General features: G+C 39.0%; 1 protein-coding gene across 13 annotated transcripts in view; it reads right to left on the bottom strand.

Moving 5' to 3' along the window:
• EPB41L3 (erythrocyte membrane protein band 4.1 like 3) overlaps positions 1–12,883 on the bottom strand; it is a 139,844-nt gene that overhangs the window by 49,922 nt on the left and 77,039 nt on the right. For all 13 annotated transcript variants that reach the window (XM_025165752.2, XM_025165744.2, XM_025165750.2 and 10 more), the window contains exons 6-9: positions 6,208–6,283; positions 4,963–5,181; positions 4,545–4,632; positions 1,630–1,782 (exon numbers count right to left, since the gene is read on the bottom strand). In XM_025165752.2, the coding sequence (XP_025021520.2) occupies positions 1,630–1,782; positions 4,545–4,632; positions 4,963–5,181; positions 6,208–6,283 (536 nt within the window). The remainder of the gene's footprint in view (positions 1–1,629; positions 1,783–4,544; positions 4,633–4,962; positions 5,182–6,207; positions 6,284–12,883) is intronic.

Genomic DNA, 12,883 nt, shown 5'->3' with positions numbered 1-12,883 from the left:
TCAGTGATACATCTCCATCCTGGGCCCACCAAGTGATGCCGCAGAGGTCCTTTACCAGTGTGTGGAGGTTGTGAGGGTTTAGATGCGAGAGAAGAGGCTCTGGTTCAACCTTGACAAGACCAAGTGGCTGTGAGTTTTAAGTGCTCCCCCAGTTCTGAAGGTTTTCTACCTTTAACTCTGTCTGGGAGTGCACTTCCCAGTCAAAGTTGGTGCACAACTTGGAGGTCCTCCTGGTTTCATGGCTCCTGCTCAAAAAGCAGATGGCAGCTATGGCTAAGGGGGCGGGGGGGGGGGTGTCTTTGCACAGGTTCAGCTTGTGCAACAATTGTCCCTGTTTCTGGACTGGGAAGCCTTGCTCACAGTGACTCATGCTTTAGTCACTTCCCAATTTAATTACTGTAATGCACTGTACATGGGGCTGCCCTTGAATAGTAGGTTTCCAGGTGTGATTCAAGGTGCTGATTGTCACCTACAAAGCCCTACATAGCATACGGCCAGGCTACTTGTGGGATCACCCTTCTCTCATTGTTTCAGGTCCCCTCTATTAAACAATGTTGCCTTGTTGAACCCAGGAGTTTTGTTTGTGGCAGCACCTGCCTCGTGGAGCAGCATACCCTGGAGATCAAGATGGCCATGGCCCTGCTATCCTTTCATAAGGCTCTAAAGACTTGCTGTTTGTCAGCCTTGCGAGGTAGTCCAGACAAGAAGCACACCCAGCAATACTAGATCTAACTTTATTGTAAGGTTAGATTAACAGAATCTTGCAAGTCTGAAAGTACATCTCCCCCCCCCTTGCCTTTACAGTCCAAGGAACTAGGGAGGGTTCCTTCTGAGACGTCTGCCATGCTCCATTGCTTCTACAAGCTAAGCTGCCTGTTACCTGACCATGTCCAGTCTGTGGCTCTTCCTCCTGTCTCCCAAGGTCATTCCAACATACTATTACACTGTTTCCCCAGGTGTTTGGACCAGGAGATCAGGCAAGCTCAACTGTTGACGTGGTTTTACGATTAGGATGTACTGTTTACCTCAGGCATCTTGGGTCATGGTTTGCAACTGTCGGTTTTAATTTTTATACATTGCCCAGTTACTGTTGTGAGATGGGCCGCCATTTAAATTATTTAAATAAATAAAATCCCAATATAAGCTGTATCTCCCAAGGGAGCTAGAAAGGTTTAGTTTTCTACTATACAATATGATTCTCACCAGTGTCCTCCGTACTTTCCATTATATCAACACCAATAGAGTGATGGAGTAGTAATTCCCATTGGGGCAAACAAGGACTGATTGCTAGTATCTGCAATATGGGTTGTAACCTCTGCACTACTACAATAAAGAAAAATGGTTACAACATTTAAAATAATACCAGACAAACCAACAACAAATAAATGAAGTGTAGTGTGCTGGATGTATATTACAAATCTTTCTTTTTCTCCTTGCAGAGAACAGAAAGGAGTTACAGCAGTAGTACCAAGTACAAGGGAGAAGCTAGAAAGCCAAGTTTCAAAATATTTTCAAGGCCGAAATTATTTGCCTAATAAGTAAATACATTACAATGCATTAATTTCTAAAGTAAAATTCAATATGCAGATATATGAAATATGATAAACAATTTCATTCAATTTTACTTACTTCCCCTGGTCGAATTTTGATGTAGAAATTATTCCTCTTATATGAAATTTTGAGAACCTTAGGCCAAGCAAATCTGTTTATTCTGAGTCTGTCTCGATAAATCAAGAGACCGCTTGCACAAACTCCTAACATGATTTCAACTCCTTCAGAATCCTGAAAAAAGGTTGGACAACTTTTTTTCATCTAGCATCATTTCTCAGTGTTATTTCTCAGTTATAATATTTCATTTTCACAAATATCTTTTTCATAGTTTTAAGAATGCATGCAAAATTATTCTTATAACCCTGGAGTGTCAGAAAAACACAATTCTCTAAACTGTTAGATAATTCTTGGTGTTTACATTCATCAGCCAGGTAGAACAAGGTTTATTTACATCCTATGAGACTGTGTAAATTCTTAATTTTGCATGTAGTCAAGTGTATAGAAAGAATTCCCAGAGAAATGAAGGTAAACATAGTTTCTCTCTGTTTAATGAAGAAATCACAATTTGTTTTTGTGGTGGATGATATTTATGAAATTCTTGTACTAGGAAGAAAGCTAATTATTAAACATATATAATAATATGCAGCAACAAATACAGTGGTACCTCGGGATACGAACGCCTCTACTAACGAACTTTTCGGGTTACGACCAGCTCCGGCCGCAAAAATTTATCTTAATGTGCGAACTCCGCCTCGGGGTACGGTCATTTTTCTGCCGACACATGGTCCACGGCCATTTTTTCGCCCCTGACACGTGGTCCGCGGCCATTTTCCCGCCCGACACGTGGTCCGTGGCCATTTTCCTGCCCCGCCGCGCCCGGCTGTTTTCCCACCGCGTGGCGCCCGGCCGTTTTCCCGCTGTGCCGCGCCCGGCCGTTTTCCCACCCGATGCGTGGTCCGCTGACGCCAGAACGGATTAACGGTAATTACATTGAACCTTATGGGAAAATTTGCTTCGGGGTGCGACCAAATTCGGAGGGCGGAACAGATTAACTGGATTTACATTGAACCCTATGGGGAAATTTGCGTCGGGTTACGACCAAGTCGGGATATGCCCAGAGTCACGGAACGGATTAAGTTCGTATCCCGAGGTACCACTGTACTTAAATTACAAAAAAGTAATTGTTGAAGTAGCTTGTTTTCCTGCTTTCTCCCAAATGCTAGTTCCTTTTGGTTATTATCTAATAGTCTGTATGATTGGAGGTACGGGGATAGAGATTGCATTTTCTTAATATCTCTGCAAAAGAAAACTTTTTGCACATTATCAAGAACAATTTTCAATATAGCTCTTATGATGTTTACTTATGTCTTTATAATATCATGTAGGCCTCAGGGATTCCTCTTTTATTATTCATACATTCTTGAGAAAGATGGTAATTACAGTACTCTCAGAATTATTTTGATAGTTAAAGTGGCCAAGATTTTTGCTGGAAAGTTATCCACCCAAATATGTTTGTCTTATATTTGTTGAAGGCAATTAACAAAAGGTGAAAGTCAAGGCTGTTTTCCACTCCTAATTTGTGCATTTATCTCTGAAAATCAGGTGAAGAGCTTTTGAAATCTCTTATGTACCTGGCTCACTTTAGAAAATATTTTATTCAGAATAATACTTGAACAGTGATATGACCTAAAACTTTTTAACCTCTTCATCAAGTATAATTTGTCAAAAAATAAAATAATTTTACTTAAGTCCTATGTGAATCATCTTTTTTGGATGAATATTTTTTTAAAAATATTGAAACTGATATTTGTATCAGTTTTATCTTTTTGTGTTTAATAAAGACTTAAACATTACTTTTTGGCAAACATGTTGCTTCTATGTTTATTGCTGGTATGTTAATATATTCTAGTGAAACTATTTTAAACACAATTTACTTAAATCTATAATTCAAAGAACAATCTGTTTCGGAACAAATTTATAGAATTTACAGAACCCTCAGCAATGAAAATACCCAGAACAGCAGGATAGTGCGATCCTTTACAGCAGTGCTAAGGATCACGTAAATGTAAGGGACAGAATTAGGCTACAAAGCTAAAACTGGGACCTAAAGTTAATAACTTGCTCCACACCTGATGTGTGCATGCTCAATAGGCTGAAATTAGAATTAAACTGCATCCTGTACACAATATTTATTTTCTCTGTCTTTTGGTAATACATTAAGAAATACACCACAGACTAGTGCTTGGTAGGGCAGCAGGAAAAGGCTTTGGAAAAGATATTCACATGCTGTGATGTGTATATATCTGCAAAAATCAAAATCAGGGGGGTAATAGTTTTCCTGAAACATTCTATGGAAATGGAAGTTGAATTTTGAAGAAGTAGGAAAGAGTACTGATGCTTTTGAATTTTGATGTTGGAAAACACCATGGATAGCCAAGAAAACAAATGGGTCATAGAATAAGTCAATCCAGAGTTCTCATTCAAGGCACAAATCACCGGGGTCAAAATGACTATGTTTAATGTTCAATATACAGTATAAATATTTAGGTAGTGGTTGGGGGAAAAATGCAAGGGGAGGGGAGAATGTGTAACCAAAACGTGTTCTTACAATTTTTTAACTTATGTTTTATTAGTAATTGTTTATCTTCTGCTTTGCTTTTTGTATCTTTATTCTTATGTGATTTCTGTTTAAATAATCTGTCAAACCTAATACAAGACACATTATGCAAATAGCACGCTCCCTTAAGAAGTTCATAATGCTGGAAAAGGTGGAAGGAAAGAGAAGAAGATGATAACTAAAACTAGGTGGATGGACACAATTATACCACTGGCAGACTTTAAGGGCTGGGCTGGGACAGATCCCCCTGGAGAAGGTCTATCTGTGATTGCTAAGAATCGACCCTGACTTGATGGCACATAATCAATCAGTTCAATGATAAATTAATACCATAATACAAAAATGGAATTCTTAGACTGCCGTATACAATATGTACCTTGGCGTGATGTAGATCTACTCCATACATAGAGAGTTTTTTGGCATTTTCCAGAAAGTGCATCTCTGCTTCTGCAGGTGTCATTCCCCTAAAGTTAATCAATATGGATAAAAACATAAGAAGTGAAAGTGAAACTTTTTCCTGGAAAATAAATATTTTCTTCAAAATGTAGGACCTCCATGCATGCCTGTGCCTGTGCCTAAGCCTAAGCCATCAAGTTGGCACTTTTGCTGAAGCTCTGCAATCTGCTGTAGCAAAGGGAGTCGCCTTGAGTGGAGGTATTGAGACAGAGTGTTTTGGTTTTTCAAGCTAAGGCTTGAAAAATGATAGAAGTCAAGACAAGTCTGCAAAGCAAAGATGACCAGCATTTTATACAGGCCCATTATTTATATACACCATGTCCCTTTGCATCTCTTACCTATGGCTTTTATGAAGCTCTATTACTTTATCTTCCAATTCTTTAGTATGGTTTGGTGCAAAGCGGAATTCACTGATATAATCACTTCCGTATTCATCAGGATCATAATCTCCAAGCTCTGACTGAACTGTATAGGAGCCTAATAGTGCAAGTGTAACAAAAGAACATGGCAATCGTCCAGACACAATGTCATCTCTCAGCTGCAAGCAGAGGTAATACCTGCAATAAATTTATATTTTTAAAAAACATATTAACATTTCTATATATATAAGTAAAAGCATTTTAAAATTTATAGCGATTCATAAACAGTTAGACAGTATATATATAAAACACATTGCCATTTTCAACAGTGAACATAAAAAATAGGCAAAAAGGAATATGGGGGGAAAAAGCCTCACATCCCATGGATAGACAAACGCACAATTTGGAAACTAAAATATCTGCCTCATATTCAAGAAATATGCATATTTGCTGAAATGCTGTTTACAGCAACAGCTTTATTTGTTATACAAGGCATAGCAAGATCCAGTAAGTGACAGTTTCTTCTATTTCTAAGTTATTACTAACTAAAGGAATAATTGCATGCAAACAATTTCATATTAATGTCAACAATAATCTGAGTTTATATACAAAACTCGACAGTTAACACATGATGCAATTACTCAACTCAATCTTTTTGAGAATTAGAAAGGCCTAGATAATGAACTTCCCCATAAACCCTTTTTTAATATATCTTCCAATAATTCCCCATATGAAGGCTTAAGAACAAACAAGTTTAATTTCCAGCTACACTACCCCTGGAACCACTCATTATTACCCAGAAATCTGGGAATTGTATTTTTCAATACATCTGGAGTTAGGAAGAACAGAAAACTACACTTTTAAAATTTTATAGGGGTAATCAATGCTTCAAAAACTGAGCTGTGCTATTCCTGGACTCTGCAATAAAGATAAATTTGAGTGACGCTAAGATAAGCCCCTAGAAGTAAGGCTGCATTTCAGTCTCAACCAGGAGTAGATGTTAGAAGAAGTAACAACATTCCAATATATATAATGGCTTTTCCATTACCTATTATCAGCTCAATGACTGAAATCACGTGACCTTACAGCAACAATTTGCTTAAATAAATAAATAAATACATAAATACAAACAAACAAACAAACAAACAATTTGTTGGTTAAGCAGATTATGGTCATAATAATTTTTCAGAAATAATTTCTGTTGAGTGATGATGCATAAACTACCTTGTAATATCTTCAGAAAGTTGGGCAGGATCAGGAGGGTAGAATTTAACATTGAATGAGAAATGCCAAGCACCACCTAAAATAAAACAAAGGATTATTGGGATTCTCTGTCCGCTGCACTCGCTACAGTTATTTACTTAGGTATATATTTTTGTTACTTTCAAAATTAATGCTTGTTTCTCTAGTCTTTGATTTAAAACTTATAGCCACTTCACTGATATTTCTATTTTGAGAGTTTTACTCAGCAAACATTTACTTATCTGAAACTTCCATAAAATGATGTAGACAAAGGATGTTAGGTAATAGTTAAATAATGAAATAAATATGGAAATAACCATACAGGTAACTAGACATTCAGTAGAGTTTCAAAATCTGCATCCATAATCAAGCGAAACACACAACTGTGTGTAACTATCAGTACCTTTATAAGTGCTACTTCAGCATAAATGAAATTGCAAAAAAAAGGACAGGATGTTATTGGGAATATGCCCTGAAACCTTTTAAACCAGGCAAATAATTATACAATAGCCAATATAAGTACTTATACTGAAGGAAGGAATAAGAATGATTTGTATGGCATAAGTGGTTTGAACTTTTTCATTTCATAAAGTGCTTTTTCACAGTTTCACTTGCATACTAGTTCATGCTTTTTTGTTGGCCTGGCCTTAGTTATTCATGTTCTAATAACTTCCAGGTTATCATAACAAAGCCTATGTGAAAATTCCCTTGAAGGCAGTCCAGAAGCTTCAAACGACTTGGAATGTGGTTGGAGTCAGGTGATCTATATAAAGGGCTCTTTTCTACTTTGAAAATCCTCAATAGCATAAAATCAGAACTTCATACAAAATAATCTTTGCCTGTATGAAGTAAATTCTGAACTTTTAAAGATTTATTTCCCCTCTGACTCGCTTCATTCACATGCACACACACATACACTGCAAGGTACAAACATTGAGTCAAATTGGTCACAATGTCTATAATCTGGAATAGTCATTAAATGCTGATGTAGTTCTTCACTGCATTTTAAAAAGCAATAGCTATTTTACTCCTGCAAGATTTCAAAAATTAAATTTTGAACAAAAGTGAGATTGCTGCTTGTAAGCATTGCTAGAATGCGAGAAACTGGTTTCTTAAAACCAGGTACCCTGTACAAATAACACTGGTTATTTTGGATGTTGGCCCAGATGGTTTTACTGTATATATTCTTGCGCATGGTCTTGAAAGGGAAGTTTGAATGGTAACACATATTATTTTACCAACTGCAAAATACAGTGTGTCAGTTTTGTTTTGTTTGGGGCTGTTGTATGAACCTTGGATTTTTTTTTTCCCCTGAAAGTACTGCTCTGACATCACCAATCAGTAGATCTTTTAATCCCATTTTAATACTTCCCCAGTTCGCTACTCTCTATTTTAACTATATATGCAGTGATGGATATAGAAGTTGAAATCAAGTTCTATTATTAAAGCCTTGGTATGCTTTATGGAACAGGTCTCATGGAAATTCTGACAGCACAACATATATTATTATATATATTATTATTGGCCAAGGTTTTGAAAGAAATTATCATAACATGACATCCCCCTGACCAATATATTTCCATAGCGGATCTGCAAAAGGTGCTAAGGGTTGCATGAAAGGGCAGATTATCTATTCCCCAAGTAGTCTCTATCATGCCAACACAATAATATATTTTGTTTCTCACAGAAGATTTTTCTTTATAGAAATCTTAACATTTTAAAAGCTTTGCAAGTTTCCCCATAATATAAATAAGCCTGTATGAAACAGAAACTATATTTTAATCTCTGATGGAAAATGCTTACTACAAAATGCCCTTGTTTATGCATACTTCACCACTGGAAACAGGTCAAGATGGCAAATATTTATCCATGGAGTCCCCAAGAGTTGAATTCTTCTTGAAGATAACTAACTTACTGGGATAAATACTGACATCTGCTTGTACCTGTATTATATTCGAGCACAGAAAAAGCCTCTTACCTCTTTCACTTATTACCTAGATATCACTCTGTTTAAAACTCTTTTACATTCATAAATAAAATCTTAAAACACAAACATTAATGGCAGGATAACCATATATTTAAAGTCATCTGTTTTATCTTGATATATCATCTTGATGAGCAAATAACAAAGTGTTAAGATGGAAAAGAGTTTTTAAAGTACAAGAAAAAACTGAACAAGTACAGAGGTCTCTCTAGTGGTACAATTCAATCTTTCTGATGAAAGTTTTTTAATTTGCAATTTTTCTAGATTAGAAGTTTTAACATACCGAAACCATATTTTCTACTTATGGACATTCTCAATTATTTTCGTCATTTTGTACTGATTTCTAAAAAAAGTTGACTGATAATGTAAAAAATAGTAAGAAAATATAAATATATGGACTTGCTACATACAGTAGTCCTCGGGTTTTGACCACTCATTCAGTGACCATTTAAAGTTATGACAGCGCTGAACAAGTGGTACTTATGACCAGTCCTCAGAGTGCTGGCTGTCACAGTGTCCCCGTGGTCACATAATCACAATCTGGGTGCTCAACACCAGGGTCACAATTACATAATCATGGAGAGCTGCAGTCACGTGACCACAATTTCCAATGTTCCCAGCTGGCTCCCCACAAGCAAAGTCAGGGGGGACCCAACAGGAAGTTGAAAATAGCAGTCATGTGAGGTCCTTGCAACTGGAACTGTTGGAATTGCTGTTGCTAAGTGGTGTAGTCATGTGATGTCTTGCTTTACAACCGTGTCGCTTAGCAATGACAATTCTGGTCCCAATTGCTGTCATAAGCCAAGGACTATCTGTATTGGATAATATATATTCATTAATATGAAGTGCATCAGATCTTTTGTACATTTACTAGTGGTAGAGAACAGGTAACCTGAATCCTAGTAAGACGGAATTACTGTCTGTCCATCAGGATTCCTCGGTGGCTCCAGTGGTGTATCTGGATGGTGAAGCACTACCCATAAAAGGACAAGTCTGTGACTTGAGGGAACTCCTGAACTCTCAATCTCCAGCTGGAACTACTGGAGCTGGAAAGTGCTTTGCCCAGCATCATTCACTGGTGCATTCGCTGCAGCCTTACCTGGGTGAAAGGACCTTTTTACAGTGTGAAAGTCATTGCCTGACCAATTCAAACTTGCTGGGAAAAGTAGCTAGCAGCTCCCTACTTTGGGAAGATACAGGAAGCCAAGCCTCAGAGGCACTTCTCAGTAGCCATTCTGGCCCTCTGGAATGGCTTCCTCCTAGATATTAGGTTAGCTCCTACCTTAACTGCCTTCTGCAAACTACTGAAAACAGAACTCTTCCAGAAGGTGTCTGGGATTTAAAAACTGAATTTAAAAGTATTGTATATATTTTTAAGGCTATTATAATGCTGACAGTGGGTGTTTTAATAGTTGTATATTCCTGTAATTGCCAAGCCTCCTAAAGCCACATTACGTTACTTCTGAAAGATACACCATATTTATTAGATAGAAAGATGGGGGCCCTCACATTTGCTGAGAATAATAGAAGACACTGCTGAAAACAGGTAGGAGATTACAGGCACACTAACAAGCACAGATGCCTTTGAAGATTAACAGTTCTTGCGGAGAATGCTTACTTGGCATATTTAATCTTTTTGATAGTGCCTAAGCAGGGCTTCCCTCTCTTCTTTTCTTCCCTATCCAGGTACCCCTTCTCCTTGCCAGGTTTGTTTTTGCCCTCTTTTTAAAGCTCCCCACATTCAGCAGCTACCCCTTCGCCTTAGTCAGTCACCTGACCTTAGCCGATTTTGGAGTGTGGCTTCTGATATGTAGTTTTACACATATTTATCACACATATACACATTACTAAGAGAGGAATTCTCCAGGATTAATTTCAACCTTAAGTTGAAATGTGAGGAAGTTGGGCAAGATTTGGGTGTATATTTTTTCCTGTATACTCTTGCTTTTGGAATGGGTGGGAGGATGCCTTAAATTCAGAGAAGTCTTCCAACAAATTGGGTCCAGTATTTCAACTTTGGACATGAATATTTTAGAAAGAAAGTGATGTTAAATGTTGAGTACAATGTGTCATTTACAGTACAATTCATAAAATCACCAATACAGGTAGTCCTCACTTAACAACCCTAATTGGGACTGGAATTTCCATCACTAAGCAAAGCAGTCATTAGACAAAAGGTCAGATGACACCACTTAGCAACAGCAGTTCCAGTAGTCCCAGTTGCAGTTGTTAAGCCAGGACAACACCATAGTTAGGCCAGGAACTCATGCTTTTCCTGCCCTGCCATGCTCACCTGTTTCAATTTCCCCCAGCAGCCTATCTCCCATCTCTGCCCTTTTGGCCGCCCTGCACTCTGCCGCTGCCTACCCCTGCCTTCCCCAGCTGACCTTTGCTGTCTTCTTCCTCCTGCTGCTGAGGCGCACCGTGTCTGGGAGGTCTCATGAAGGGCCAACAGCTGCCTCAGTCAGGCGCACCTCATCAGCAGCAGAAGGAAGAAGACGGTGAAGGTCAACTGGGGGTGGCAGCAGGCAGGTAGCGGCAGAGTGCAGGGTGGCCAAGAGGGCAGAGATGGGGAGGAGACAGATGGGTGGGGGGAGTTGAAGTGCACACTACAGTCATAAATGTGGATGGGCTGCCAACCACCTGAATTTTGATCACGTGACTGCAGGGGCACTGCAGTGGCCATAACATCAAGGACTGGCCATAATTACCATTTGTTCTGCACTATTGTAACTTCAAACAGTCAATGAGCAAATGAATATTAAGTGGGGACTACCTGTAGTATTATTTTTCCATGAATACAGATCATTCTGTGTTGCCTTTAAGTGGAGCATTAACACAATTACAGGAGATTGCTGTATGGAAAAAAGCAATGGTATGTTTTATCTGCTCATTTATTTCACTTTTATCCCACCGCAATCTTGTGACTCTTGGTGATTACAATGCAACAATAAAAACAACAACGGAGTTAAAATCGCATACAACCCAAATCACAAAACCACAACCAAGACAAAAAAAAAAAAAAAACAAGAAGAGGCACTAGTGATGTTATGGAAAGGCTCTTTGAAAAAGCTCCATTTTAATAACTTCCTCAGAGCTATCAGGGAGAGGGGCAGTATGATCTCAGTGGAAAGCCATTCCACAGTATCAGCATTGCTACCGAGAAGCAGTGCCTTCTAGCTTTGGCTCTCCTGTCATCCCAGATATCTGAAAAAGTTAAGCAGATGATCACTTACCCTTTATCTGATAGTCTGAGTTTTGATTTCTCACTTTGAAGTATCATAATGCATATTTACATATTAGGTCACCCTAGCTCTCATAAAGTGGTCTAGGCCCCATGGTTTTCACTATTCCAGTTAGGCTAATTAAAGACTCAGCATATTGTTCATATTATTCTTAGCTTATACACTGTTGTTCCAAGTTTATATTTATTATACAATTATAATAAATATAAAAAAACAAAATAATATATAGGTAGTCCTCAACTTATGACGGCAATTGGGACCAGAATTTCCATCGCTAAGTGATGCAGCTGTAAAGCACAACTGCATCACTTAGCAACAGCAATGCCTGCAGTCCCGGTTGCCATTTTTAACTGGATCCTGTGGTGGTTAGGCGAGGCAACTTCCTGCTATCTTCCCACAACGAAAATCTGTGGGAAAGCCAGCAGGAAGTTGCAAGTCCCAGGCCCGCAAGCAGGTAAGTGGCTGCTGCCGGGTGGGGGAGGGAGTGAGGGGGTGCACAGGGGTGTGGGGAGGGTGTGAGGGGTTGTGTGAGAGGCACTGCATGAGTCAGGGAGGGTGCATGAGAGATTCTGCATGGGTTGGGGAGGGTGTGCAAGAAGTGCTACATGGGTGGGGGAAGGTGCATAAGAGGCACCATGCAGGTTGGGGAGGGTGTGTGGGGGTGCATGAGTGGCCGATATGGCACAAACACAGAGGGGCTGGGGGAGAGTGCGCAGATGGGGGAAACTTACCCCAGCAACTTGTGACCTTCCCTGCTGGCTTCCCCATTGACTTTCTGGGGAAGCCAGCATGCAAGGTTACAAATGGTGATCACATGATCATGGGGCGCTTGGCAACTAGCTGTAAGTGTGAACGGGTTGCCAAGCACCCCAACTGTGATTATATGACCACGGGGGTGCTGAGACAGTTGAAACTCCGAGGACTGGTCATAACCACCATTTGTTCAGCACCATCATAACTTTGAACAGTCACTGAAGGAATGGTCGTAAGTCGAGGACTACCTGTAACTGTTAATTTGTTAACATTTCTTTTGCATGACAGTAAAGCTGGCCCTGAAAGAACAATCACGCCTTGGACATTAAAAAAAAAAACAACTTTCCAAATAAACAACCACACACATTAAGTGTGTACACTGTAAAGATATATCAACAACACATTCTGTTTCTGTATCACTACATATAACTTTGTTTCTACACAAGTTCCTACACGTATTTCCAGAAGTGTCATGCTAAACTTTTTGGAGCAAAAATAAATTTTATGGCACCTTAAAGACTAGCTTATTTATATTGTACAGGTAGTCCTCACTTAATGACTACATTGGGACTGGCAACTCTGTCGCTAAGCAACATGGTAGTTAAGGGAAACATCACGTGACCACGCTGGGCTTATGTCAGTTCTGCTGCTGCTGCTAAGCAAATCACCTGCAGTC

Source organism: Python bivittatus, unplaced genomic scaffold (genome assembly GCF_059951505.1).
Source record: "Python bivittatus isolate LINGU-HERP-01145 unplaced genomic scaffold, Pbiv_v1 ctg000840_np1212, whole genome shotgun sequence".
NCBI classification, from domain to species: domain Eukaryota; kingdom Metazoa; phylum Chordata; class Lepidosauria; order Squamata; family Pythonidae; genus Python; species Python bivittatus.
This window is presented reverse-complemented; position numbering and strand designations above follow the sequence as displayed.